Raw genomic sequence first — 27,827 nt, 5'->3', positions numbered from 1 at the left:
GAACTGGGGTGTCCTCCTGGCCTCGTGGTTTATCTATGAGACACGTGCTGCTGGTCTCTGCATTGAACAGTGTCCCTCAGAGGCTGGATTCTAACTCACTTCTTTCACAGACGGGAAATTGAGGCCTGTGAGGTCACTAGCCCACGGGCTAGACGTTCTGTCTCAGTCCAGTGTATATAGAGTATGGGGGGGGGTCCGAGGAGGGGGTACTCACTTCTGGTCGGGGTTCAGAGGAGGCGGCACCTCCCAAGCCTCGTAGGTTGGGAGGGTGATTTGGGTAAGTTTGGGAAACATCAAGGGGAAAGGGAAGCCAGGCAAATCAGAAGATGCAGGTGTGGGTACCTAGATGCCCCGTGTAAGGCCCCTTCCGAGGCCCTGGAAGGTACAAGGCTGAGGTCACCTTCTTGGGTTTCAAGTTGGGTAACCGAGGCCCAGAGAGGGGGAGGACTCACCTGCCATTGTCCATCGAGCCAGGAGAGCTGTGGGCCTTGCTCCTGGGCGGCCCTGACTCCACCTTCCCCTGCTAACCTCCGAGCTGGCCCTGCCCAAGATGCTGGGAGGATGCAGGGAGGCGAAGCGGGGGGGGCCGCTGAGGCAGGACTCCGGGGGTGCACGGGGCTGCCAGCACCCGGAAGGAGGAAGCTGCTCAGGGTGTCTGTGGCTGGGCCTGGGCCCACTCGGGACTTCCTCTTCCTCTCAGGGCAGGTGTAGCCACCAGAGCGGGACCGACACCCTGACCCCGTCATGGATGGGGGCAAGGGGCCCAGGATCAGAGACTTCCTGAGTGGGAGCCTGGCCACCTGGGTGAGGGGGCAGTGCGAGGGAGTCTGGGGAGGGGAAATGAGCAGCAGGGAGGGGCTGGTGTGGGGTGGGGGGAGGGGGGCAGTGCTGGGGCCTGAGGGCAGGAGCGGGCTCAGGTGGGGATGGAGAAGTCCAGGCAGCTGTGCGGCAGGAAAAGGGGTCCAGGCCCGTGGCCACTGGCGTTCAGGGGACTGGTGAGGAGGGGGCTGCGCGGGCCCAGGAGGCAGGTCAGAGGGGCTCAGGCTTCACTCTGCCGGTGCGGGCCTCCCACCCAGGCCAGCTGACTCCTTTGTGTCCCCACAGGCGCTGGGCCTGGCCGGGCTGGTGGGGGAGCCGGAGGGGGAAGAGGAGGAGGAAGGAGAGGGGCCTCTTTGTCCGGAGACGAGGTTCTTACGCCTCAGCGACGGGGCGCTGCTCCTCCGGGTGCTGGGCGTCATGTAAGGGCACCAGAGGGGGCCTCGGGGCAGCTGTGGAGGGGCTTGAGGGGAGGGGGGGCGGGCAGCCTGGTGGGAAGAGCCTGGTTTAGGGGAGGTGGGTCCTCAGTCACCCCTCCCACCTATCGTCCCCTGTGCCCACAGTGCCCCCAGTTCCCGAGGCGGCCCTCAAATGATCAGGGGCCACGATGGGCCCGCAGCCTGGCGGGTGTGGAACCTGAACCACCTGTGGGGCCGGCTGAGGGACTTCTACCAGGTGAGGGGTCAGGAGGGGGAGGCTGAGCCTGGGAGCCCCCTGCCTGCGGGAAGGCCCTTCTCACATCTCCCACCCCGTCTGCCGTCTGCTGCAGGAGGAGCTGCAGCTGCTGATCCTGTCTCCACCCCCAGACCTCCAGGCGCTGGGGTTTGACCCCTTCTCAGGTGCTCTCTCCCACCACCCCTTCCTGCTTCTTCCCCCTATCCCTGCCGGTTAACCCCTTGTGGCTTGTGCCCTGCAGAGGAGGCGGTGGAGGAGCTGGAAGGCATCCTTAGGCTACTGCTGGGGGCATCAGTGCAGGTAAGTGGGGCAGGGAAGGGCAGGGTCTGGCTTTGGCCACAGAGGTGGGAGACGCCGGTGTGAGCCTCACCGTCCCCTCCTCGTCGCCCTGCTCCCCTGCAGTGTGAGCACCGGGAGCTGTTCATCCGGCACATCCAGGGCCTCAGCCTGGGGGTCCAGAGTGAGCTGGCTGCCGCCATCCAGGAGGTACAAGCTTGGTCGGCCGTCTGGGACACCCTGCCCCCTACTTCCTTGGCTGACCTGCTCTCCCTGTGCCTCCAGGTGACCCAGCCCGGGGCCGGCTTGGTGCTGGCGCTGGCTGGGCCCGAGCCTGGGGAGCTGGCGCCTCCGGAGCTGGAGATGCTGTCCCGGAGCCTGGTGGGGACACTGTTGAGGCTGGCTCGGGAGCGGGACGTGGGGGCCCAGGTACGAGGCGGCCGGAGGAGGAGGAGGAGGAGGAGGAGGAGGAGGAGGAGGAGGAGGGCCACGGGGACCCAGCCGGGCACCCAGCCGCGTGCCGGAGGTGTGGGTGGGGGTGGAGCGCTGCAACAGTCACATGCGTCTTGTGGTGCTTGGGGGCAGATGTGGGGCTCTTGGGGCGGGTCACTCCTGACTCCTGACCTTTGACGTCCCCCAGCGGCTGGCTGAGTTGCTGCTGGAGCGGCAGCTGGCGGCCCCCTCGCTGCCTGAGGCTCCTGCCAGGACTCCCCCGGAGGGCGCCTCACACCACCTGGCCCTGCAGCTGGCCAACACCAAGGCCCAACTGCGGCGCGTCCGGCAGGAGCTGTGAGCGCGCTGGCTGGGAAGGACCTGGCGGGGGTAGGGGGTGGTGGAGGTGGGGGGTGGCGGGCAGGGAGCGCAGCTTAGGTCTGGGTGTGGTCCGGATGGGGTTCAGGCCTAGCAAGGGCTGGAGGGTGCAGGTCCCCAGACCCCTCCTGCGTCCCTTCCCTCCAGGGAGGAGAAAGCCGAGCTGCTGCTAGATTCCCAGGTGGAGGTGCAGGGCTTGGAGGCCGAAATTCGAAGGCTCCGCCAGGAGGTGCGCTCAGGTGCCCCCAAACATGGCCGCATTCCCTAACCCGCCCCCCGCACCTTCCCCAGCCTACTGCCTCCCCCAACCCGGCTCCTTCCCGTCCTCAACCCTCTGGCCAGCGGGTGGCCCTTCCTAGCTCCGCACCGTCTGGCCCAGGCCCAGGCGCTGTCGGGACAGGCCAAGCGGGCCGAGCTGTACCGCGAGGAGGCGGAGGCGCTGCGGGAGCGGGCCGGACGCCTGCCCCGCCTGCAGGAGGAACTGCGACGCTGCCGGGAGCGGCTGCAGGCAGCAGAGGCCTGCAAGGGCCAGCTGGAGGTGAGGGGGGCGACGAGGCTGCAGGGGGCGGGGCATGGGGGGCGCGGCCTGCCGGGGACAGGGTGGGCCTCGAGAGGAGCGAATTTGGGCCAAGGGATAGGTCAGGCCCAATGGAGGGAATAGTCACCGCTAGGAGAACGCGGTCAGGTGGTGTCTGGGGACAGGCCCTCTGGAGGATGGGGCAGATGGAGGGGAGAGGTGGAGGCTGTAGGTAAGGGTAGCTGGAGAGGAAGGTGGGGCCAGTTGTAGGGGAGGCAGTGTCTGGAGAGAGCACCGAGCAACGGGGCTAAGTGGGGCTTAGAAGGACCTTGGAAGGCAGTTCCTGGGGAGAAGGGGCAGGGCCTACATAGGAGAAGGGCGGGGCCAGGTGCTAGGGAAGTGGTACCTGAAGAAACCTTGGAGGGGGAGGGGCAGATGGAGGGGAGAGGCGGGGCCTGGAGAGCAACAGGGGTGCAGAGTCAGATGGGGGAGGGGAGCCAGGGTCTGTGGCCCCGGAGTGCTGGGGGCATCGCACCACCATCTCTCTCTGCTCCCCCACCAGGAGGAGCGGGCGCTCTCCGGGGCTCTGGAAGCCTCGAAGGCGCTGCTGGAGGAGCAGCTGGACGCCTCTCAGGAGCGCTGTGCTCGGCTGCATGAGACCCAGCGGGAGAACCTGCTGCTGCGGACCCGGCTGGGCGAGGCCCATGCGGTGAGATTCCCAGGGGGAGCCCTGGTCACGCAGTGAGCTGTGACCCCAGTGGTCCCCAGGGTTCCTTGGTGATGCCTGTGACTCCTACTCCTTGTTTCCCCTCGTGACCCTCCAGCCCACACGCTTGGCCTGGCCCTGGCGGGGAGGGCTTGTCTGACCCTGCGCTCCCCTCCAGGAGCTGAGCTCTCTGCGGCATCAGGTGGACCAGCTGGCAGAGGAGAACGTGGAGCTGGAGTTGGAGCTTCAGCGGAGCCTGGAGCCAGCCCCAGGCTCTCCTGGGGAGGGTGAGTGGGACCCCAGTGGAGGGGCTGTGGGTGGGAGGCTGCCTGTGTTTTCCTGCACCTTAGTGGGGACAGCTTCTGATTTCATCCCCTTCCCCCGGGGGTGTCGGGGGGGTGGTGGGTGTGGGTGAGGAGCCGTAAGGGAGCAGAGGGATCCTGACCTCATCTCCCACACCCCAGCGCCCCTGCCAGGAGCGGCTCCCTCTCTGCATGAAGAAGTGAGGGAGGCAGAGGCTGGGCGGCTGCGGACCCTGGAGCGGGAGAATCGGGAGCTTCGAGGCCTGCTCCGGGCGCTGCAGGGGCAGCCGGGTGGCCAGGTGAGTCCCCTCCCCCAAGCATCAGCACGTCCTTCCTGGCATCCTCCTCTGGGTTTGACCATCCCTCTCATGTGCCCTCAGCACCCCCTGCTGGAGGAGCCGAGCGAGGACTCCGTGATTCCAGAGCCAGACTCAGCTCCCCAGACTCGGCTGGCCTCAGACCATGGCCCCCAGGGCTTGGCTGGTCAGGCAGGGGATGAAGGCCCCCAGGCTTTGGACCCGGCTCCCCTGGCATCAGATTCAGCCCTCAAGGGGTTAGCTGAGTGTCCTCAGGCATCTGATTTGGACCCAAAGGTGGTGGAGAGGCCCCTCCAGGCGGCTGTCACGGTGCCTGTAGGCACGATGGCCCAGAAGTCAGGCCCCGCTGTAGGGGCACAGGAGTCCCTGCAGAAGGCTGGCCTTGGAGCCCCTCTCCAGACCCCTGCCGCTGTGGCCCCACCTCAGGGTCCAGATATCAAAATTGAGGCCCAGCTGTCGCCGGGAGGAGAGACTGGAGGGTCGGTGCCTGAGGCCTTGGGGCTGAGACAGGAGGACCCTGAGAGCAAACCTGGACTCTCGGAGCCCAGCCTCTGTGGGCAGTTGGAGGAGACCCTAGACCAGAGGCTGGACCTACCCAAGGGGCGAGCAGAGGCCAGAGAGCATGAACAGAAGTTGGAGAGGATGGTCGGGGACCCAGCCCAACAAAAACCACAGCAGAAGCTGGAGGGGGCTCCTGAGGCCCAGACCTGGGAGGGGAGGATCCCAGGGGAGATCCTGTCCGGTGGTGTCCCAGAGCAGGAGGCCCTCAAGGAGGAGATGGCACGGCTGAGGAGAGAGGCTGAGGCTCTTCGAGCTGAGCTGGAGGCCCAGGCCTGGAGGCTGGAGGCCCGAGGCACGGAGGCCGCCCGCCTCTCCGAGGAGCTGGCTCAGGCACGGAGGGCAGAGGCCGAGGCCCACCGGGAGGTGGAGGCCCAGGCCCGGGAGCTGGCCCGGCTGCGGGAGGCGGTGGAAGCCGCCGGCCGGGAGCTGGAGGCTGCGTCGCGGGAGCGCGGGGCGCTGGCGGAGGTGCTGGCAGCGACGGGCCGCGAGCGGAGGCAGTGGGAGCGAGAGGCGCCCAGGCTGCGGGCCCGGGCCGAGGCGGCCGAGGAGCAGTTGCAGGTGCTGCAGAGCGAGAGCCGCCGGCACCTGGAGGAGGCCGAGAGGGAGCGCCGGGAGAGGCAGGCCCTCCAGGAGGTATGTCGGGGCTCGTAGCCAGGGTCAGGAAGCAGGGTTCCAGGCCAGTTGCTGGGGTTTTGGGTTATTAACTCCATCAGCAGCCGCTGAGTGCCCAGCACTGAGCTGGGGCCGGAAATAGAAAGGCGAAGTCCCCTCCTGGCTCCCAAAGGCATGCCTGGCTTGGGAGAGGGGCAGATGTCCCCTGCCTTTGTTGGGGTGGCTGTAGCAGGCGGGCATGGAGCTAGATGGCCTGGGTGCAAATCCTGGCTCTCTGACTGTGGCGCTTTGCTCAGCTCTGCTCCGGTGCCTCCCTCTGTGAAATGGGGGTGCTCTTCGTAGCTGCCTCCGCGGGTCTTTGGAAGACCAAGGGAGATAATGGCATGAAGAGCCTAGTTCATGCTGGGCAAAGGCTCAAGATACGTTGGTTGTTACAGGCAAAGTGCTTCGGGAGCCCCACGGGAAGGGGAGCTGATGCCAGGGTCGGGGCAAGGAGGCTTCGGGGAGGGTTCTAAGGAAAGATCGAGATTTTGCTAAGCGGGGAAGGATGTTTCATCCAGAGGGAAAGCATGTGCAAAGACTTGAAGGCATTAGAGATGCTCAGGGGCCCAGGAGATGTGGGGGAAGGTGGAGAAGTACATGGGACCAGCGTTGTAGGTGTTGGTACTCCGTCCCCAGGCAGGGAAATTCACCAAAGGGTGCGGGCAGACCTGTGTGAGGATGCGTTTGGGGAGGGTCACCTTGGTGTACAGGGGAACCTGGGGCCATAGGAGGCAGTGCCAGTGGTCAAGGTGGCAGGTGAGGGAATTCCCTGGCAGTCCAGTGGTTAGGACTCCACGCTTCCACTGCAGGGGCACAGGTTCAATCCCTGGTCGGGGAACTAAGATTCTGCAAGCCGCGTGGTGCGGCCAAAAAAAAAAAAGGTGGCAGGTGAGGCTGGCTGGAGCTGGGATGGGGGGTGGAGGAGAGAGAAGACCTGGAAACCCCTCTATTCATTCAGTCAAGCATGTCTGCGGGCATCTCCTTGGCACCAGGCCCTGTACCAGGCAGCCAGTGCATGTGTCCTTCGGGAGACGCTCACTCACAGTCTGGGGTGGAGACAGGACCGTGCGGGGAGCCGTGGGGGTCCAGGAAGCACACTGGACTCAGGCTGGAGCACGTCAGGGAAGGCTTCCTGGAGGAGGAGAGAGAACGGCAGTGAGCCAGGAGGAGGTACAGGCCTGAGTTTGTAGGGGTGGAGTGTGAGGTGGGGAGTGGAGGGAGGTGAGACTAAGACCTCATTAAGCGGGTTTCCTGTAGGGCAGGGCTTCGTCTTCCTTATGAGTAAAGGGAGGAGTTGCAGCTGTTTTCATGAGGGCAACGAGGAGTCACTGGAGAGTTTAAAGTGAGCAGAGTGGTCAGGTCTGCGGGTCTGAAGGCCCCTCAGGGGAAGCAGAGGAGACCACAAGGCAATGGGATGGGTGTTCAGGCCAGTGGGGCACAGTGCTGAGGGGAAGGTGTGCTGCGGACGAGGACCCAAATGTTCTGGCTGAGCAGTTTCCAGTTTCTTCCCTGTTGCACAGAGGAGGGCACTGAGATCCGGAGAGGATAAGTTATTTGCTCCGAGATGCCTCCTGATGGAGAGGAGTGAGGAACAGGCTGTTGGCTTCTGGGGAGTGTGAGAATTGGAGGTGTGGGTGAGAGGGTAAGGCCAAGAGGTTGTCTCTGGGGTCCACTTTGTAGGAGGTGATGGAGAGATGCTGTCAGACGGACCTGGATTATATCTCAGATCCCCTCCTCAGCTGTGTGGCTTGGGGCCAGTTACTTAACCTCTCGGAGTCTCAGTTTCTTTACCTGAAACCAGAATAAAAACAATACCTGTGTCACGGGATCCTGTAAGGTAATGAATGTAGAGAGCTTGGGGCAGTGCCTGGCACTCAGTATGGGCTTAATCCATGGAGAGGGAGTGCCAGCAGGTGGGCAGTGAAGGTAGGGGTAGGGCTGGCCGGCTGGAGGAGCCGGCTCTGAGGACCAAGAGGGTGGAAGAGGCTGAGGACAAAGGGGAATTTTGTGAGATTTCCTGGTGGAGCAGTTCCTGGTGATAACTGGGTGTGGTACAGGCCGGGGTGGCTGGCCGGGGGAGGGAGGTCAGGGAACCAGGGGCCAAGGGGGTTGTCCAGGTGGGCCTCCTGGCTAGGGGGAGGGCAGGAGGCACGGTGGCTGGGGCATTGACGGCTGTGGCCGGAGCCTGCAGGGGGCAGGGCAGGGGTCTGGCCCGAGATGCAGGTCTTCCTGGGCACCACTGTTCTTCCTATTCTCCGCCCTGGGGCTCTTGTGGCTGCTGGCTGCAGGCAGCAGGGACTCATGGGACTCTTAGTTTTTCAATGAGAGGCCGTGGCCAAGGGTGTCTAGAAGTGCAGTGACCCTGAGCGGTGGTCCGGGTGGGGTTGTTAAGCCAGGAAGATCAGAGTAAGGGTTGGAAGACCCCATTTCCAAGGGCAGGATTTGGCGGGCGGCTGTCATGGTCGGGCCTTCCCCAGGGTTTCATCCTGCCAGGGCCCCCACCCCCCGTACCTCAGAATGGTTTGCCCTACCTCGCGGGGCCCACAGGCCAGAGTGGGTCTCCCATCCACTTCCGCAGTGGTACGGCCCAACCGCCACAGGCTGCGTGGTCAGCGGCGTCCTGGCCCTCCCCGTCCCAGCTCCCACTGCGGTTAGGCCTGGCCCTCACCAAGTTCCTGCCCTCTGTGGCCACCCTCCTGTGGCTGAGGGTCCTGTCCAGACCCGCCTCCTCCAAGCCCCTCTTGCCCTCACATGGCCCGTGTGGCCTCAGAACGTAGGGTGAATCCAGCTGTCGCTGGGCACGCGAGGAACCATGGGCTCAGAGAGGTGAAGACGTTTGCCCAGCGAGTGCCTCTGACTCCTGGCCCAGGGGCCTCCCTCAGGCTTATAATCCCCAGCTCTTTCATACCCACTCTCCAAGGCGAGCAGGCCTTGTTCCCATTTTACAGATGGGGGAGTAGAGCCCCAAAGGGTTAAAGATATTTGCCCAGGGTGACAAAGCAAGGACAGAAAGCTGGGTCTCTTGACTCTCAGGCCTGGGTGAGGGTGGTGGCCTGCCCTTCTGGCCCTGAGGCTTCTCTACCTGCCCTCAGGAGCTAGAGAAGGCCACGGCACGGGGCCAGGAGCTGGGGGCCCGGCTGGAGCATCTGCAGAGGGAGCTGGAACGGGCGACTCTGGAGCACCAGGAATTTCTGCGGGAACAGGAGGTCCAGCACCAAAGGTGGGGTGTTGCCCGAGGGGCAGAGAGGGGCAGGCAAGGACTTGGGGAGGGCTGGGAGCCAACACTTCTCCCGGCAGGTACCGGGGCCTGGAGCAGCGGCTGGAAGCTGAGCTGCAGGTGGCGGCCACCAGCAAGGAGGAGGCGCTGCTGGCACTCAAAACGAGGGCCCTGCAGCTGGAGGAGGAGCTGTTCCAGGTGAGGCCACTGCCCTGCTTGCCGGGGCCTCGGCCCACTCCTCCCTCCATCCTGCACACAGACAGCCAGGGCCGCGTGCACTCGTATCGCCCCCTCGGTCTTGGCCCTCGCTCTTGGCCAGTTGCTCGCCTTGTGCCCCGATTGGGGGCCTGTAGGAGGGAGCACTGTGCTGGGAGCCAGGCGGCTCTGCCCGGACCTCGTCTCCCCCATTCCTCAAATGGGCAGAGCCTGGCGGCTTTACTCTGAGGCACCTGCTGTGTCCCTCATGCGTGGGCGCCACCACTTCCTGAGCTCAGCGACTATCGTCCTAAGTTGGGAATCGTTTCTGATAGCCCTGTTGCGTGCGGGCTCAGCGCCGCTCTGGTACGGCTCCATACCTGGTGGCCACCGCCCTAGGGAGCCCACTGTCCACCTGGGACAGAGGCAAGAACACAGGCGACCATAGCCCGTGGGCCCCCAGCAGACTGCTTAGCTGGCTGGTGTGGGATTGATTGGCGGAGGTTTTCTGGAGAAAGCAGTGTTGAAACTGGGGCCCAGAGGAGGAGTACGATGTGCAGAAGCAACAGCTCAGGCAGAGGCTGGGCTCTGCTGCAGAACCGAGAGAAGGTGCAAAGGGCAGGGTGGAGAGTGACGGAGCAAGGAGGGCAGGGCTGTGGGATGCTGGGCGGTGGGGGGAAGTGTGACGGGGGAGGACTGCCAAAGGGGGTAAGGGTCCGCTGCGCTGTGCCCAGGCCACTGCCACTCCCTCTCTCCTTGCAGCTGCGCCAGGGTGCTGTGGGACAGGGGCCTGAGAAGCAGGCTGAGCAGAGGGTCACAGAGGCCCAGAGCGCGCGGCTCATTGAGGTGGAGCGCAGCGTGAGTGTCGCCATGGTGGGCACGGGGCTGGGGGGTGTGCCCCAGAGGCCTGGCACCGGCTAACCCCCTCCCTGCCGGGCAGAACGCAACGCTGGCCGCCGAGAAGGCGGCTCTGCAGGGGCAGCTGCAGCACCTGGAGGGGCAGCTGGGGAGCCTGCGGGGGCGCGCCCAGGAGCTGCTGCTGCAGAGTCAGCGGGCACAGGAGCAGAGCAGCTGCCTGCAGGTGGGTGACGGCCTGCGTACCTGTCCCCTGCCCCATCGCTGCCCACTTCCTGCCGCTTCCCCCTGACCCTGCCACTTCCCCTGCCCGTACCCCCTCTGCCTGCCTCTAGCCCCCGCGTCAGTACCCATTTCACCCCGTCTCCAGCCCTCTCCTCCCCTGCCCGTACCCCCTCTGCCTGCCTCTAGCCCCCGCGTCAGTGCCCATTTCACCCCGTCTCCAGCCCTCTCCTCCACAGCCGGCCATTAGTCCCTCCTGCTTGCCCTGCCCCGACCCCAGCCCCATCTGTGCCATCCCTGCCTTGTGCCACTTGCCCTCCCCTCCACGGCTGCCTCTGCCTTCGGATCCCTAGACCGCTCTCTCCTTTCCTCTGCCCCGCCCTCTGCCTTTTGCCCCCGCCCCTTACCCCCTTTCTGGCCTGGGACGTCACCCAGCAGGCCCTGCTCCCTCCTCTGGCCTAGGCTGAGAAGTCTGTACTGGAGCTGCAGGGCCAGGAGCTGCACAGGAAGCTGGGGGTGCTGGAGGAAGAGGTGCGGGCGGCGCGGCGCTCCCAGGAGGAGACCCGCGGGCAGCAGCAGGCCCTGCTTCGGGATCACGAGGCCCTGGCACAGCTGCAGCGGCGGCAGGAGGCTGAGCTAGAGGGGCTGCTGGCCCGGCACCGCGACCTCAAGGCCAACATGCGGGCACTGGAGCTGGCCCACCGGGAGCTGCAGGGCCGGTGAGCCTCCTCCAAACTCCCAGCTCCTCTCCTGGGCACCCCCTACCTGCCCAGAGCAGATTCCCTGGGTGGGTCTGATGCCACCAAGGCAGCAGTGCCACCAGTGGACCCACCTCCATTGCTGTGCCCTCTTGTGCGGCTGGGCTCTCTGCACTTCCGGGGTGGGCTCACCCCGGGGCTCATCGGCGGTCGGGAGTGGTGGGCGTCCGGCACAGCGTTCTGCCCTGTGGCTTCGCCCCGGCGCTTATGCTCAGGAGACGATGGACTTACAGGTCCAGACGGTCCAGCTACCTACACGCCCTGGCGTCGGTCCCTGCGGCCCTCTTAGCTCCTTGTTCATTGCAGGCACGAGCAGCTGCAGGCCCAGAGGGCCCACGTGGAGGCGCAGGAGGTGGCCCTGCTGGCAGAGCGCGAACGCCTGGTGCAGGACGGGCATCGGCAGCGGGGCCTGGAGGAGGAGCTCCGGAGGCTGCAGAGTGAGCATGACAGGTACCAGCCCTGGCACAGCCCCTCGCCCCTCGGGCAAGTTCTCAGTGTTCCCATCTGTGAAGTGGGATGGTGGTGAGTTGGTCGCTTTCCCCGTGGGGTCCTGCTTTGCCTCCTCTCCCCATCAAGGCTCCTCTGGCCCTCATGAGGGGCCTGCGGGGGTGGGGGTGGGGCAAGTCCCCTTGGAGAGCAGCTCTCCTTGCCTCTGCAGAGCTCAGATGCTGCTGGCGGAGGTGTCCCAGGAGCGAGGTGAGCTGCAGGGGGAACGCGGGGAGCTGCGGGGCCGGCTGGCGAGGCTGGAGCTGGAGCGGGCACAGCTGGAGGCGCAGAGCCTGCGACTGCGAGAGTCCAACCAGCAGTTGGACCTGAGCGCCTGCCGGCTGGCCACACAGTGTGAGGTGTGGTGAGGGGTGGGTGCTGGCTGGGGAGGAAGGTTGGCTTGGAGGGGGCGTTGGGGGCTGGCAAGAGCGTGGAGAGAGTGGAAGGCGGCGGCCCTGAGCCCTGTTAAGCACCCCCGCTTGTCCTGCCGCCTGCCCCTGACAGCTGTTGACGGAGCTCCGGAGCGCCCAGGAAGAGGAGAACCGGCAGCTGCTGGCCGAGGTGCAGGCTCTGAGCCGGGAGAACCGGGAGCTCCTGGAGCGCAGCCTGGAGAGCCGGGACCACCTGCACCGCGAGCAGCGCGAGTACCTGTGAGGGGCCGTGGGGGCCGGCGTGGCTGCCCCTTGGGTTGTTTATGGGGAGACGCCCTGGGAGGGCCTGGGAAAAGGGGGAGGCTGACCCCCAGGGGCTCGGGGCAGCAGGCATTTATCAGCCCATCCTGGGGTATGTCAGGCTGTGTTAACGGGCAGGGTTGTACCAGGGTGTACCCCGTGTTCCTGCCCAGGCCTCAAGCCCACATCCTCCCTCCCCATCCTCCCAGGGACCAGCTCAATGCCCTGCGCCGGGAGAAGCAGAAGCTGGTGGAGAAGATCATGGACCAGTACCGCGTGCTGGAACCTGGGCCCCTGCCCCGGACCAAGTGAGAGGCCCCTCCATCCTGGTGGGCCTGGGATCGTCCCTACCTAGCCCCTGCCCTGCCCTGCCCTTCGAGCCCTGGCGCAGCCCAGGTCTGGGCCCCAGTGACGGTTTGCCTGGCCTTTGCCATCCCAGACATGGCTTCTTGTCCCTCCTTCCTCCCTGGCCTTAGCCCCTCTTGTGCCCTCTTGCCTCCAGGAAGGGCAGCTGGCTGGCAGACAAGGTGAAGAGGCTGATGAGGCCCCGGCGGGAGGGGGGCCCCCACGGGGGGCCGCGCCTGGGGGCCGATGGGGCTGGCAGCACCGAGAGCCTAGGGGGCCCCCCGGAGACGGAGCTCTCTGAGGGCAGGGAGGCAGATGGCACAGGTGGGTCTGGGGGTCAGGTGACCAAGATGGTCCCTACCCCATGTCCCCTACCCCCGCCCCCAGGGCTTGCCGATGCCGCTGGTCTTCCTGTGTGCCTTGCACACATGCTCCCCGCTGGCCTTCCCTGCTGCAACCTCTCCCCACTCCCCCAGATGGTTCCAGTAGCTCTTTGCCCTGCATCCCTGCTGTGTCCCTCTTGGCTGGCACCTCCCTTCTGCCTGCGCTGCCACCCACGCCATCCGACCCACCCACGCCATCCTATCCAACCACGCCATCCTACCCACCCACGCCATCCTACCCACCCACGCCACCTGACCCACCCACGCCATCCGACCCAATCACGGCATCCTACCCACCCACGCCATCCTACCCACCCACGCCACCTGACCCACCCACGCCATCCGACCCAATCACGGCATCCTACCCACCCACGCCATCCTACCCACCCACGGCATCCTACCCACCCACGCCATCCTACCCACCCACGCCATCCGACCCAACCACAGCGGTACCTAGGACCTCGGAGCAGCAGGGGACTTTAGTGAGAAGTCATTTATCCCTGTCAGCAGATGAGAAAACTGAGGCCCAGGGAGGGGAAGCATCTTGCCCAAGGTCACACAGTGAGTTAGTGTCAGAACCAGCACAGGGTCCAGCCTCCTGTCACCACCTTCACTCACCCAACCCTGGGCCCCTTCCGCCCTCACCTCTGCAGCTGCCTGGCCCCTGTGCAGCTTCTCCCTGCTGGCCCCTCCACTCTGCCCAGCCCCTCCTGGCACTGCTCCGATACCCTCCCTGCCTGTGCCTCTTGCAGGGTCCCCCTCACCGGCACCCGTGCGCCGGGCCCAGAGCTCCCTGTGCTTGCGGGATGAGACCCTCGCAGGTGGGCAGCGGCGGAAACTCAGCTCAAGATTTCCCGTGGGGCGAAGCTCTGAGTCATTCAGCCCCGGGGACACCCCGCGGCAGAGATTCCGACAGCGGCGCCCAGGCCCGCTGGGGGCACCCAGCTCCCATGGCAAAGGTGAGGGAAAGGGTCCCTCCTCCCACTAGCCCCCCAGTTCCCTGTGGACCCACCAGCTCCATGGGGGAGGGGGCTTCCTTCCTGTCTCCTGTGTCTCCCCACAAGCCCTGTTGCCTCTGTGTTGGTCCTCATGGCCCAGTGGCTGCCTTGTGCCCCCCCAGGACCTAGCGTGGGATGGGATGGCTCTGTCGAGACCCTGGCGGAGCGCGAAGCAGATGCCAACAGAGAGGGTGAGTGGGGGCCTGGGAAGGAGGGCAGGTAATTGCCCTGCCTGGGGCCCCTGGCAGGCCTCAGTCGCCCATTCACTCATTTGACAATGAACCTTTACGACGTGCCAGGTGATGTGCTAGCTGGGGATACAGCAGGGAACGTTCTGGTGTGGGGAGGTGAGAGACAGCGAATAATGTGCATAAAAATAATAATTATCTACAACGGCTCATCCAATAGAAACCTGATGTGAGCTCCACGTGTAGTTTAAAGTTTCTCAGTAGCCTCACCAGGAGAAGTAGAAAGAGGCATGTAAAATCAGTTTTAATAACATATTTTGCTTAACTCAGTATGCCTAAACTATTATCATTTTAATGTGTAGTCAGTATAAAAGTCATTAATGAGATATTTTATATTATTTTTTTCACACTAAGTCTGAAGTCCAGTGGTATTTTATACCCAAGCACACTGCAGTTCAGACCGGCCACATCTCACGTGCCCAGTCCTATACCGGGCAGCTCAGCCCTAGGATATTAGGAGGTGATGGTGTTCTGGGAAGACAGGAGAGCAGGGCGAGTGAGATCAGGAGCACCGGGCGGCAGAGGGAACAGCTGAAGCGAAGGCCTGGCGTGTCTGAGGCCTGGCAGGGCAGCCGGGAGTCCCCGGAGGGAGCGAGCCTGAGCTGAGCTTTTCCCTCCAGACGTCGAGGTGCAGGAATCGGAGAAACGGGCTCTCGCGCCTTCCCTCAGCCAGTGACACTGCGTGGATGGGGAGCTTGGGAGTGGAGTCTTCTCGACTCTGGAGTCTCACCGGGGGCGCCAGGCAGCCCAAGAATCTGGGGAGGCAGGGCACTTGTGGCAAATCCTTGGACAGGGAGGCCTGGGCCCCCAGATCCTCCACAGCCTGCACTGGGGCCCCGAGCTGGAGCTGGGATGACTTTATGGACAGGGCCGATGGCCGGCCCCCAGAAACGGCTCCCGCCTGGGGCTCCGCCATGCGGCCCTTGCTGAGGAGGTGGTCTCCGGGACAGCCCCCAGCTGAAGGAGGCAGGCAGGAGTGGGCAAGAGAGCCCCCTGCCCGGTCCAGACGGTGAGCCAAGGACCATTTCCCGGGGACTGTGGCCTGGGCCCATCTCTGAGCCTTAGCTGGGATGTGAGGGACACGAGAATAAAGCTGGGATGCAACCACCTGAATCTGTGCCCTGTGTCTACCAGCCGCATCTAGGAGCCACTAGGTGCCAGGACACGTGTGGCCTGGGATCCTTCTCTGCTGTCAGAGGCCTGTGGCCATTGGCCTCCTTGCCCTTCATGGGGCAGCAAGGGGCTTTCTTCAGGGGAGGGGCCCGCTGGGCTGGCCTGGATGTCGCAGTGGTGGGGGGAGGGGGCAGAGGTTCTGGGTAGCCAGCAGAGCGGGTAGGGTCTGAGTCTGGGCTCAGCCTTTGCTTGAAAGGTGAGGTCTGGGCTCCCGAGTGTGGGGCAGGAGAAGTACCCAGAGGGCCTGCGCCCGCCCCCTGTACCTTCTTCTCTCCTTTTATTTCTTCCTGCCTCCTCATCCTCTCTCCTCCATGCCTTTGGGGCTGAGCCCCTCGCCAGGGAATTTACCGCCCTTGGGGTGTCGCCTGGTGTCGGGGGCTGTTGTGGAGGGACACACGAGGTGGGAAGGACGCCGGGGTCTCTGACCAGGGCCTCTAGGATGACGCCCGGGAAGGGGGCCATTAGCCTGGGCGGCAGGACGTGAGTCAAGGCACCTGGGGCCGCCCAGAGTAGGGTGGGGCTGGCCGGCTGAGGTGAGACAACCTGAATCTGGGGGTGGGGAGAGCTGGGAGGGGTGGCCAGGCCAGCCTCCCCAGGGTGACCTATTGCAGCCTGACTCACAGGGTTTCCACAGCCCTCCCCTTGGGGATAACCCACCGCTCTGCCTTCCTTCTCTCAGCCTGAGTTTCTGAGGTTGGTGGCATGGGAGTGGACCCCCCTGGCCTCCAGTGGGGTTGAGCAGCTGGAAGCCCCTCCTACAGGCCTCAGGGCAGGGGGCTTTGTTGGCTGCCCCACCCTGTTGGTGGCCCCTGTCAGTTGTCAGGGAGGGGGACAAGGCGCTGGGCCTGATGGGGAGAGCAGGCCACACCTATGTGGCTCTGACACCCCTTTTGAGGTCTACTTTGTGCCAGGCTTGGGAACCACAAGGGGCAGAGTCACATCGGGGTGCGCGCACTGGGTGGGCTGTGAAGGGTGCCTGGGGGCTGAGGTGCTTTTACAGGTCCACTTGCTTTAGGAAGATTCGGTCAGAAAATCGGCTGCCCCTCCCTGCTGGGGGTTGGGCTGGGCTCCCTCTTGGTGCCCCTTGTAGGTAAGGGGAGCCCAGAGACAGGGCTTGGTCCTCAGGGTGCCTGTGCCCCCAGGCCTCCCCGGCAAAGGCAAGTCTGCAGGGGAGAGGGTCTCGCTGGCTGCCGGGGGTATAGACAGGGAGCTGGGCTGGGCCGGGCGGCTTCTGGGACCCTCGTAGCCTGCCCAGCACCAAGAGCGAGAGCCACGCTGAGTGAGAGGCGCAGGGCTGGGGCTGGGCTGGCAGTAGCTGGACAAGGGTGGCCGTGTGGCTTCAGGCTGCTCGTCTGGCAAGGGGACCGACAGATCCCCTCCCCTATTTGCTGAGGTCAAGGAGTGATCAAAAACGAGGCAAGTGGGTTGTGATTTTTATGAAATCCCTCACTTTCGCTGGTGGCTAAGAATTGGACAGAGCTGCTTGGCTGCCCTTGGGGCTGGCACCCTGGAGGGGAAGGCGGCTCTAAAGTACCTGAGTGGGACCCCCATCCCCCTTGGGACACAGCCTGACGTGGACTTACCGCCCTGGGGCCAACACCTGGCTTGGGAGTGTCCGCCCCACAGAGGCCCCAGGTTATCCACGGACCCCAGGCACGGCTCCTAAGGGGTGTTCCCAGGTCCCCAGGATGGTCGCCTGGGGCCCAGAGCGCACAGCCCTAGCACCAGCCCCCTGCGCCTGCGGGAGATGGGACCGCCCCGTCCGCCCGCCCCCCGCCCGGCGCTGTCACGTTCCAGCGCCTGACTCAGGCCGCGCGGGGCGGGGAGCAGGGAGGCGGCGCCGGAGCCCGCCTCAGCCCCGGAGGCGGCACCAGGAAGCTCCCGCCCCGGCCGGAGCCGCCATGTAACCGGCGCCGCCCGGAGCTGAGCCTCGCGGGCCCCAGCGACCCGCCGGCCATGGGGGACGAGGACGAGGACGAGGGCTGTGCGGTGGAGCTGCAGATCACCGAAGGTGGGGCATAGGTGGCCCGGGGTGCAGGCCGGGTGATGGCTGCCCAGGCCGGCTGGGAGGGTTCATGCACGGGCTGGGTTCATTTGCCCCCTGTGCCCGCAGCCAACCTGACCGGGCACGAGGAGAAGGTGGGCGTGGAGAACTTCCAGCTGCTCAAGGTGCTGGGCACGGGAGGTGAGGAGCCCTATCCACCGGCAGGTGTCCCAGGCATGGTGCCCCGGGCCTCCCGCTTGCACACCCACCTGGGTTGGGCCAGGCTGCCGGCAGTGCTCCCCAGCCTCTCCCTGCCCTGCGTGCTTTGCCCTGCCCTGCCATGGTTTGCATGCCGACCCGCAGGGCTGCTCCACGTTGACGTCGCTCCTCCCTGGAAGGTCCTCTGGGATCTGCCAACACTCTTGGGGGCTTGCAGCTCTCCTGTGTGATTTCACAGCTCCTCCCCTTGCGGGATATGAGAGCCCTCTCCCCCACTTTGCAAACTCCCCTCCTCGGGTTTGACCGGCCCTCCCCTGTCTGCGTGCACCTCTGCCTCCCTTCCCTGGCTTTGCATCCTTTTGCATCTGTCTCATCTTCCACAGGTTTGCACATGACCCGCCCTCCACCCCACCCCCACCCCCGCTGCAGGCCTCCCGGAGTTGTGTGCCCCCCAGCCTGGTTTGCACATCCCCTCCCTGGTTTCGCTGAGCACCCGCCCGGGGGTGTGCACACCTTTTCCTTAGAAGGCTCTGCCAGTTTTTGCACATCTGCCTCTCACCCCAGCTCCTTCCCCCGACTTGCACACCCTCCTGGCTTGGCAGCGTGCCCACCCTCACCCGTCTGCACCACCCTCCTGTTCATGGCCTACCCTCCGCCCACTCGCTGCTCCCACAGCCTACGGGAAGGTGTTCCTGGTGCGGAAGGCGGGCGGGCACGACGCGGGGAAGCTGTATGCCATGAAGGTGCTGCGCAAGGCGGCGCTGGTGCAGCGAGCCAAGACGCAGGAGCACACGCGCACGGAGCGCTCCGTGCTGGAGCTGGTGCGCCAGGCACCCTTCCTGGTCACGCTGCACTACGCCTTCCAGACGGACGCCAAGCTGCACCTCATCCTGGGTAAGGGCAGACACCTTCCAACCCTGGGGGCCACGGAGGCGGGGGGGCCACCCCAGGGGGCTACTCCGCGACTTTCACCCACCTCCCGCCCCCAGACTACGTGAACGGCGGCGAAATGTTCACCCACCTGTACCAGCGCCAGTACTTCAAGGAGGCTGAGGTGCGCGTGTATGGGGGCGAGATCGTGCTGGCCCTGGAACACCTGCACAAGGTGGGTGAGGACCTGGCCACCTGGCTGTGGCCGTGGGGACTGGGCCTGGGCCTTAGAAGGGGCCTGTGAACCTAGTGGCCTTGGGCTTTCTGAGGGCTGGTGGCCTCGGTGGGGACGGGAGCTGCTTCCCGTAGGCCTCCTGGAAGGAAGGCCCTGGTGCTGCCTGGTGGGGGAGGCCTCCTGGAAGGAAGGCCCCGGTGCTGCCTGGTGGGGTCTCCTCCCCTGGGGTCTCCTCGGAGGGGCTTCCCTCTCACAGGGAGCGTGAGGCTGCTTCCTGGGGCCACGTTCACAGAACTTCTGCAAACGGAGACCTCATGCCTTGGCTCCCAAAGCCGTCATGAGATGGGGCTCCTCTCCCTGGGAACTTGGGGCCTGCTCCCTTGTGGCCTCTCCAGGGTGTCCTCTTCCTTGCTTTTACATCTTAAATGGCTTCTCCTATCCAATGGTCCAGTCCCACCCCGGCCCCGCACCAGCACTGGAGATCCCCGTCCCCAGGGACCAGGTGCAGGGACAGGAGCAGAGGGTGTCGGGGGAGGGATCCTCAGGGCCTTCTTGCTCCTGCCAGCTGGGCATCATCTACCGAGATCTGAAGCTGGAGAACGTGCTCCTGGACTCCGAGGGCCATGTCGTCCTCACGGACTTCGGGCTTAGCAAGGAGTTCCTGACAGAGGAGGTGAGTGAAGGGCAGTCTCGGCCTCCCGCACCCCCGTGCGGGCCGTCCCTTCCCGGCTCCCGCTTCACGCCTGGCTCTGCGTTTCTTGGGGGCGCAGAGGTGAGTAGATCCAGGCCCTGCCTTCGGGGAGTTCCCACTGCTCCGACCCTCACAAGTCCACGAGTCTTAACTCTGAGCCTTGGGCGGGTCCTCTTGCCCTCCCAGAAAGAGCGGACCTTCTCCTTCTGTGGCACCATCGAGTACATGGCCCCCGAGATTATCCGCAGCAAGTCGGGCCACGGCAAGGTGGGTTGGCGGGGGGTCAGAGGGGTGGGTGTGGCGAGGTAGGGGTGGCCGCAGGCCCTCACCCTGGCTCTGCCCCGCAGGCTGTGGACTGGTGGAGCCTAGGCATCCTGCTCTTCGAGCTGCTGACGGGGGCCTCGCCCTTCACCCTGGAGGGCGAGAGGAACACGCAGGCAGAGGTGTCTCGGTGAGCAGGGCTGGAAGCAGAGGGCGGCCGAGGGGCCTGGGCAGGGCTGGAGGGGGGGCCTGCTGCCCCTGACGCCCCCCCACCAATCCTCCCAGACGGATCCTGAAGTGCTCCCCTCCCTTCCCCCCCCGGATCGGGCCAGTGGCACAGGATCTACTGCAGCGGCTGCTTTGCAAGGACCCCAAGAAGCGGCTGGGTGCAGGACACCAGGGGGCGCAGGAAGTTAAGAACCACCCCTTCTTCCAGGTGAGGCTCCTGGCTCGCCCCCATACCTGTCTGCACACACCGGGGCCAGGCTACTGCTCTGGGTTGGGGGACACTGGAGGGATGGTCTGAGGCTGGCCAGTTTCACTTGATTTGGAAAACCTCTCAGATAAAGAAAGCAGGCTTGTCCTCTCAGCCGTCTCTATTGCAACTTGGAAGATGTGTTCTTGGCGGGAAAGCATTCATTGCCTGGTAGGGCTGGCAGGGACTTGAGAATGAATTCATCAGTCCTTTCATTGGACGGGTTCAGAGGAGCAAGGTGACTCCTCAAGTGTAGGGCTGGGAACAGACCCCAGGTCTGCTGTCAGCCCAAATCTTATGACTCTTGCATCCACTCAGGGTTTTGGTCTTTGTACCTGTACAGGCTGTGTGCCTCTTCTTCAGATGGACATGTCTGAATCAACCACGTGGGTTTTGTTCACTTGTTAAAAGCACACACAGTTTAAGGTGCAGTGCAGAGTGAATTCTGTCCTTGTGAGACCTCACTGGCTCGGGCACTACGCCTGGCCAGCATCACTGCCGAGCAGGGCCCTGTGACTGTGAACACCTGTGTCTTGGCCCCTTGCTTGCATTATTTCATGTAAGCCTCAGAACCTTCCTGATTATCTTCATCTTTACAGATGAGGAAACTGAGGTTCAGAGAGGTTAAGTAATTTGCCCAAGATCACTGAGCTAAGTGATGGAGCACAGATTTAAACCCATATCTGGGTGGCTTGAAGGCCCACGCTCTTAACTGTTAGGTTCTGTTTACATGTGGGTATTAAATTTGCCTTGTGTGACGTAGAAACAGAGGCATCCGCTAATGGGCACTTAGAGCGGGCCAGACATCCAGTTACCCTTGCTATGAGTGCCATCTCCTTGAATCTTCCCAGCAAGTACTGCTTGGAAGGGCCCTCAGAGAAGCTTTCTCAGACAGGAGGCTAAGTCTCTGCGGTGAAGATGTCCCTTTGTGAGCGAAGTGACTGAACGGCGTCAGTTTCCTTAAGTGAATTCCTCAACCCACCCTGAGCACATGCCAGGCTCCAGGTGCTGGGAGTAGGTGGACCAGTAGTCACACTGGAGAGGCGCCCCAAGGTTTTCGAGGCCTGATGGTGCCCTTATTCCCCCTTCTCTTGAGATAGCCTCTTTGGTGATAGCAATGCTCAGGTCCCTGGTGCCAGAACTGGGGCCTTCAAGCCCGGGCTGGGCCTCTAGGCTGCAAGTGACAAAAAGTCCAACTCAAGATGGTGATATCTGTGGAATAGAGTCTGGCTGCTAAGAGCAGAGATAGGAATGAATAGTGGTCTAAACAAGATAGCCGTCTATTTATTTATTTATTTTCTCACATAAAAGAAATCCAGAAGTTGGCAGGCTGGGGCTGCTGTGGTGTCTTCATGAAGCCAAGTTCAGTTGTTTTTTTTTTTTTCTTTTTAAATGCTCCTCTATTCTTAGCACGTAGCCTCTGTCCCCAAGGTTGCCTCGTGGTACAAGATGACTGCTGTAGCTCTTGCTATCTAGGTTGCTCTCCAGGTGGGAAGCACGAAGAAGAAGGAGTGGAAGGGCAAAAAGGGCACCTTACCAACGGTTCACCCTCCTCTTCAGGCTCTTTCCCTGGATTCCTACCTCGTAATTTTTGCTTACAAGTAACTGGTCACTGCTAGCTGCAAGGAAGTTTATAAAATACTATTTTTTAGTTGTGTACATTGGTTCCTGAAATAAAATTGGGGCTATAGTACTAAGGAAGACCAGGAGAATGGATGTTGGGCAGGCAACGAACAGGCTCCGCTGTACTAGTTTAAACATAAAAGGAATGTTTTAGCTCCCATAAATGAAAAGTCCAAGGAAAAGTGGTCTGACTTCAGGCAAGGCTGCATCCAGGTGCTGAATCTATGTTATTAGGAATTTCTTTCTTTGTCTCTTGCTTCTGCTTTTCTGCACAGGCACTTCATCATTAGACATTGAGGGGGTCCCCAGCAGTTCCAGGCCCATATCCTCCCAGATTTAAGTCCAGTAGGAGAAAGAGATTTGTTTTTTTTTTTTTGCACATCAATTCTATTAAAAGCCCTAGAGTTGGCTGAGTGTGGTGGAGGGCTGGTTCTCCAAGAGAAATAGGGATTCTGTTATCAGAGGAAGGGAAACAGAAGCTGGGGAGGCAGGAAGAACAGCTTCCCACATAAATGCCAGTGAGACCTTTGCCTCACTGAGGAGCTGCCTGCTGAGGGTGGCCTGAGTGGACAGGGGTTTCCACTTCCTGCCCTTTGACCCCTTGTCTCTCATTCCTTTTCTCCAGGGTCTGGATTGGGCTGCTCTGGCTGCCAGGAAGATTCCCGCCCCATTCCGACCCCAGATCCGCTCAGAGCTGGATGTGGGCAACTTTGCAGAGGAATTTACCCGGCTGGAGCCTGTCTACTCACCCCCTGGAAGCCCCCCACCTGGGGATCCTCGCATCTTCCAGGTGAGTGAGTGTTCGTAGAACCACAGATGCGGGGGAGGCAGGAGCTGCTCAGCCTTAGCCCTGGCTGACCTGCGGGCACTGCACAGGCCCTGTGTCCTGATCAGGAGTCAGCATCTCCTCTAGATCTCTCCACTGTGTGGAACCTACAATTGTCAGTCATAGAGACCACCTGGGCAGGACGTGCCTTTGAATTTCCTGGTTTATTTTGAAATTTCATGTTAATTTCCCTTCTTCTCCATCATATCTCTATTGTTATGTAAAAATACTGTTTTAAATTATTCACTTGCTTAAGGGGACACTTAGGAAGAGATGCCTTGTTTATACTGTGGCTTTGCACGTCCCTCTGGCACATCATATCGCACTCCTGGGGGCATAGGCCCCCTCCACCCAGTTTTAGAAGCTTAGGCCTGTTGGATCAGTCCCATCTCCTTTGCTCGGCATACAAGGCCTTGCACGATGTGGTCTCTGCTCAGAGCCCTCCCCTCAGCACTCTGTTATTCCACTCAGTGCTCTAGCACCTCTGAACTGCTCAGAGGTGCCAGAACACACCTCTGTACCTTTGCATATGTGGTTCCCTCAACCTGGAGGGTATAGTTGCTCACCTGGCAAAATTCAAGCCTTGTTGTCCAGTGCTGTCCGCATATGAAGTCTTCCCTGCTCCTCTGGCCCTGGGTCACCCTTTCCTTGTGCACCAGCCTGCTACAGACAAAATCTCCTTCTAAACAGTTTGTCAGGTTTTATCCTGGCGCTGACTGAGACTGCCTCACCTGGTCTGAAGCTCCCAGAGGGCAGGGACTGTGTGTTTAATTTCTGTGTCCCTGAGTCCAGCTGGTAATTTCTGTGTCCCTGAGTCCAGCTTGGGGGCCTGGCCTGTAGGACATGGTCCATAAATATTAAATAAGAATAGGCCAATATCAAGTATGGATGGATCAGTTCCCCTCTATGAAGCTCTCACAAGGGACAGCTCTGTGCTTGAATATCCCTCGATCTCCTGCGATCCATCCTCGATCTCACAGTCCTAATGAGCAAGTTTTCTTGTGAATCAGTGGTTACTTTCATTCATTCATTTAATGATTCAAAAGTATGTATTGAGTGCCTTCAATGTGCCAGGCACTGACCTGGGCACTAGGGACGTAACAATAAACTTGACAGACAATGATCCCACCCATGTGGAGCTTGCATTCTAGCGCACAGTGGCGCTGCATTTCTAGGAGAAAACAACACATTGTTAAAATTACCCTTGAGAGTCCCTTGAATTGCCAGGATGTGGATTGTTAGGAAGGGCAAAGAATTAACTTTGGTTTCTCTTTACGTTTCCTCAGTAGCCCCCCTTGCAGAGGAGGCCAAAGTTTGATTTGAAAGGAAGGAATAAAGACTTTTTGTCCTGAGTGGGTAGAGTTGAATTCTCCTAAGTTAAGTATGTGTGATGCCAGGCCACAGTTCTTTCATGTATTCAGCCTATCATATTCTGGGCCACTACACTGTGTCAGATGATGCCCTTGGCACCTGGGGGGATCACTGTGATGGGAAAGGCAGAGTCACAGACTGGCGGGGGAACAGACATGCATGGTCCCAAGAGATCACAGAACAAGGTGGAATAAAATGTCCACGCATCCTGTGTGCACCAGGATGCAAAAGCAACATCCCCTGCTCCAGGGACTTTCCTCTGCCCCGCCCTCCTTCCCGCTGGGTCTGGGCCTTCGGGGACTCCATCTGCACCTCCATCCACCACTGACAACACCCCTCCTCCGCCAGGGATACTCCTTCGTGGCACCGTCCATCCTGTTTGACCACAACAACGCGGTGATGACCGATGTGCTGGAAGCGTCTATTGCTGGAGACCGGCCTGGCAGGGCAGCGTTGGCCAGGAGCGCCATGATGCAGGTGGGTTGGGCCAGGGTGGGGAGAAGTGGGCTTGGGGACTCCAGATGTGGCTTCAGCAGGCGCATGCTGTGGCTTCGGTGAGGTCCGTAGCCTCTCTGAACAGGGGCGTGGCATGGCCGCAAGGCTCCCGGTAGGACCTCTGACGCGTCCCCTTCGCCCCCAGGACTCGCCCTTCTTCCAGCAGTACGAACTGGACCTGCGGGAACCCGCGTTGGGCCAGGGTAGCTTCTCCGTGTGTCGCCGCTGCCGCCAGCTACAGAACGGCCAGGAGTTCGCGGTCAAAATCCTCAGCCGCAGGTGGGCGGGCCCGGGGTGGGCTGGGTTCTGCTGAGCGGATTCGGGGAGGGCGGGGCCGGAGGTCAGCTGTCCTGACCCCGCCTGCCCTGCCCCCAGGCTGGAGGCGAACACGCAGCGCGAAGTGGCCGCCCTGCGGCTGTGCCAGTCGCACCCCAACGTGGTGAAGCTGCACGAAGTGCATCAGGACCAGGTGACGCCTTCCTGGGCTAGGACGGAGCCCAGGGACGCTAGAGCCTGCCCGTGGGGGGCGGGGAGGAGGATAGGAGGCGGGGCCTGAGAGCGCCATGGGCGGGGCCTGAGGACCCGGAGGTCAGGGAAGTGGGATTTCAGGGGAGTAGGGCCTGAGGACCGGAAGGCGGAGCTGAGGATGGCCAACGGAACGGGGCAGGGGGAGGATTTAGGGCGGCGGGTTTTAAGGTGGCCAAAGGGACGGGGGCCTGGAAAAAAGTAGGGGGTAGAAACTGAAGCGAGTCCTAAGGTGGTTCTTGGGGTGGTCTTGAGGTCAGGGTTCGAACAGGGTCGGGGCCTGAAGCCGGGGGCGGAGCTTGATGTTGACCGCGGGGCAGGATCTGGCTGGGCCCGGTGGGGGGTCGGGGGGCGGCCCGGTTGGGTAGGTGGTGACAGTAACCCAGGTGGTGACCTTGGCCCGTCGCGCGCCGCCCGCAGCTGCACACGTACCTGGTCCTGGAGCTACTGCAGGGTGGGGAGCTGCTGGAGCACATCCGCAAGAAGCGGCACTTCAGCGAGTCCGAGGCGAGCCAGATCCTGCGCAGCCTCGTGTCGGCCGTGAGCTTCATGCACGAGGAGGCGGGGGTGGTGCACCGCGACCTCAAGCCCGAGGTGGGCGCGGGGCCTCAGCGGACTGGGAGGGCTTCGGCGCGGAGGGCCAGTCTCTGACGGCCGCCTCGCCGCCCTCATAGAACATCCTGTACGCCGATGATACGCCCGGAGCCCCGGTGAAGATCATCGACTTCGGGTTCGCGCGTCTGCGCCCGCAGAGCCCAGCGGGGCCCATGCAGACACCCTGCTTTACGCTGCAGTACGCGGCCCCCGAGCTGCTGGCGCAGCAGGGCTACGACGAGTCCTGCGACCTCTGGAGCCTCGGCGTCATTCTGGTATGGGATGGGGTCTCCGAGGAGATGTCAGGGTCCTCCGAGCCTGGGGACAGGAGTTCTGTTGTTGGGGTGGCAGGGTTTGGTCTGAGGCTGGGGTCAGAAGTCGTCCTAATACAGAGGCGAGGTCTCTCTGGTGCTGGGGTCCGGGCATCCTAGTTTTAGGAGTTGGAAGTCAGAGTTCATAACCCATGGGCCTCAGGAGTTAGCCTCTTGGAGAAGGTCTGGACTGGTCTCACTTTTCACTCCCCAGTACATGATGCTGTCAGGCCAGGTCCCCTTCCAGGGGGCCTCAGGCCAGGGCGGGCAGAGCCAGGCAGCGGAAATAATGCGCAAGATCCGCGAGGGGCGCTTCTCCCTTGATGGGGAGGCCTGGCGAGGCGTGTCCGAGGAAGCCAAGGAGCTGGTCCGAGGTGCGAAGCCGGAGGTCACAGGCCGTGGCTGGGGAGGGGGAGGCCATGGGGTCATGATGGGACAGGGTTTGCTACTGGGTCAGGTGTCCTGGTGGGGGACTTGTGGGGAGGAGAGTGGGGCTGCTAGGATGTCTCTGGGGCGCAGCCTCTACACACAGCCCCCCAACACTTCCTCTGTCCTGCCTCCAGGGCTCCTGACTGTGGACCCCACCAAGCGGCTGAAGCTCGAGGGACTGCGGGGCAGCTCGTGGCTGCAGGACGGCAGCGCGCGCTCCTCGCCTCCGCTACGGACGCCGGACGTGCTGGAGTCCTCGGGGCCAGCTGTGCGCTCCGGGCTCAACGCCACCTTTCTGGTGAGGGGCGGGGCCTGCGGGAGGCGACTCCCGCAGAGTCCTGAGAGGTTGAGTTCAGCCGAGTCCAGGCCTCTGACCTGTCGGGACCCTGACCGTTTGAGAGGCTGGAGGCCAAAGACCTGTTGGCCCTGACCTAGTGGTATGGGAAGGAAGGCCTGGGATGGGGGCCAAAGCTAGGATTTGGAAGTCGAGGCCAGGCCGGTGGAACTTACCGCCTCCTTTCCGCCAGGCGTTCAATCGGGGCAAACGTGAGGGTTTCTTCTTGAAGAGCGTGGAAAACGCGCCGCTGGCCAAGCGGCGGAAACAGAAGCTGCGGAGCGCCGCCACATCCCGCCGCGTCTCCCCCGTGCCCGCCGTCCCGGGCCGGGCGCCCGCCGCCAAGGGAGCCCCCCGACGAGCCAACGGTCCCCTGCCCCCCTCCTAGCCTCCGTCACTGTGACCCTCTCCCCGGTCGGGGCTGTGTTCTAGGAGGCCGGCTCACTGCCCCCAGGCCTCCTGTATAGCTCCGCCCCATCCCCAGGGATTGTTACCCTTCTCTCCCCTCCCCCCCACCCCACCCCCAGACAGAGCAGAAGTATTTTTATAAGCAGAGAATTTTTTTAATGTCTTACCGGATAGAGTTAGAGATGCAGGGAGGGAGGGGGCCTGCTGGGGAGTGGAGTGGGGGGCCCTCTGCCTAGATGCGGCCTCATCTGGTGGAAGGTACTTCTCCCCCAGGGGGCTGCCCGGCAGGGGAGGGCTCCTCCTCCATTTCTAAGCACTGAGTTGCCACAGGGAGAAACTGGGACCTCTCCCCTGCCCTCCCCTGAGGTCCTGCTCTTGGGAGGGGGCACCCCTCAAGCTGTCACTTTATGGACTGTTCGTGCAATTACGTCCACCAAAGACCTGTGTCGGGGGCGCTCAGTGAGAGGCCCTGGGGGACCCCCTGAAGCATTTCTGCCTCACTTCATGTCACCTGCTTCCCCCTATTGAGGCTAAGGAAGGAGGTAGGCGATCCCCTAAAAGGGGAGGCCCCCTTCTCACCCATCCCCTCCCCTTTGGCACAGCTGCCCCTAGCTGGGGGTGGCACCTTGGGGGTCTGGGGTGGGCATCCACAGTCACTGCCTCAGCCCATCCAGGCTGTGCCTTTGACTTAAAAATAAAAGTCTACCCAGTGCTGTGTGTGGCATGTGTGTGTGTATGTGTTGGGGGTGTGTATAGGCAGAGGTCTTGGGGCTACCTGCCAGCCAACGGGGCCTGAGACCTCAAAGAGGAGGGACAGGGCAGACCCTTCTGGGTAAGATGGTACCCTTTGTCCTTGGCTTTTGACATGAGGGTCAAACAGTTATCTTGGGTGTGTATCTGATACCTCTGCCATGTACCATTTCGGATTCTCCTGGTTGGAAGTAGTAGAAAACCCAACCTAAACTTGCTTCAGCAGAACAGGACTTCTTGG

The 27,827-nt window shown here is 62.6% G+C and overlaps 2 protein-coding genes across 3 annotated transcripts; both read left to right on the top strand.

The window, feature by feature from the left end:
* Positions 1 to 744: 744 nt before the first annotated feature.
* Positions 745 to 14,773, top strand: CCDC88B (coiled-coil domain containing 88B; the record flags this gene model as incomplete). Its single annotated transcript, XM_079929625.1, has 27 exons — positions 745 to 804; positions 1,105 to 1,238; positions 1,380 to 1,491; positions 1,586 to 1,655; positions 1,733 to 1,791; positions 1,894 to 1,977; positions 2,053 to 2,196; positions 2,408 to 2,556; positions 2,725 to 2,806; positions 2,957 to 3,115; positions 3,657 to 3,803; positions 3,979 to 4,087; positions 4,265 to 4,401; positions 4,483 to 5,613; positions 8,727 to 8,854; positions 8,932 to 9,049; positions 9,809 to 9,904; positions 9,987 to 10,127; positions 10,586 to 10,842; positions 11,188 to 11,331; positions 11,540 to 11,726; positions 11,872 to 12,017; positions 12,248 to 12,346; positions 12,541 to 12,707; positions 13,519 to 13,725; positions 13,887 to 13,955; positions 14,633 to 14,773. 27 exons carry the CDS (start codon positions 745 to 747, stop codon positions 14,686 to 14,688), a joined length of 4,392 nt encoding a protein of 1,463 aa, XP_079785751.1. The 3' UTR covers positions 14,689 to 14,773.
* Positions 14,774 to 17,094: 2,321 nt separating this feature from the next.
* RPS6KA4 (ribosomal protein S6 kinase A4) lies at positions 17,095 to 27,559 on the top strand. 2 transcript variants are annotated; one of them, XM_079930264.1, is made up of 17 exons: positions 17,095 to 17,196; positions 17,299 to 17,370; positions 18,064 to 18,282; positions 18,378 to 18,493; positions 19,059 to 19,166; positions 19,371 to 19,451; positions 19,532 to 19,635; positions 19,731 to 19,881; positions 22,169 to 22,333; positions 24,089 to 24,217; positions 24,381 to 24,514; positions 24,611 to 24,704; positions 25,181 to 25,354; positions 25,435 to 25,629; positions 25,880 to 26,039; positions 26,229 to 26,392; positions 26,622 to 27,559. In XM_079930264.1, the coding sequence occupies exons 1-17, from the start codon at positions 17,142 to 17,144 to the stop codon at positions 26,814 to 26,816; spliced, it is 2,316 nt and encodes a 771-aa protein (XP_079786390.1). In that variant the 5' UTR covers positions 17,095 to 17,141; the 3' UTR covers positions 26,817 to 27,559. The 2 variants fall into 2 exon arrangements, with proteins under 2 accessions (XP_079786390.1, XP_079786389.1); XM_079930263.1 differs by having other exon boundaries at positions 19,059 to 19,265.
* Positions 27,560 to 27,827: the final 268 nt, after the last annotated feature.

The sequence above is a fragment of the Stenella coeruleoalba genome (assembly GCF_951394435.1).
Source record: "Stenella coeruleoalba genome assembly, chromosome: 8".
Lineage (NCBI taxonomy): Eukaryota > Metazoa > Chordata > Mammalia > Artiodactyla > Delphinidae > Stenella > Stenella coeruleoalba.
This window is presented reverse-complemented; position numbering and strand designations above follow the sequence as displayed.

Bases quoted from the DNA above. Each gene is read 5' to 3' on its own strand.
- RPS6KA4 (XM_079930263.1), top strand. From the start codon at position 17,142: ATGGGGGACGAGGACGAGGACGAGGGCTGTGCGGTGGAGCTGCAGATC. The intron at 19,882-22,168 runs GTGAGGCTCCTG...CCTTTTCTCCAG, and splicing joins AGAACCACCCCTTCTTCCAG to GGTCTGGATTGGGCTGCTCT. The intron at 25,630-25,879 runs GTATGGGATGGG...TTCACTCCCCAG, and splicing joins GGAGCCTCGGCGTCATTCTG to TACATGATGCTGTCAGGCCA.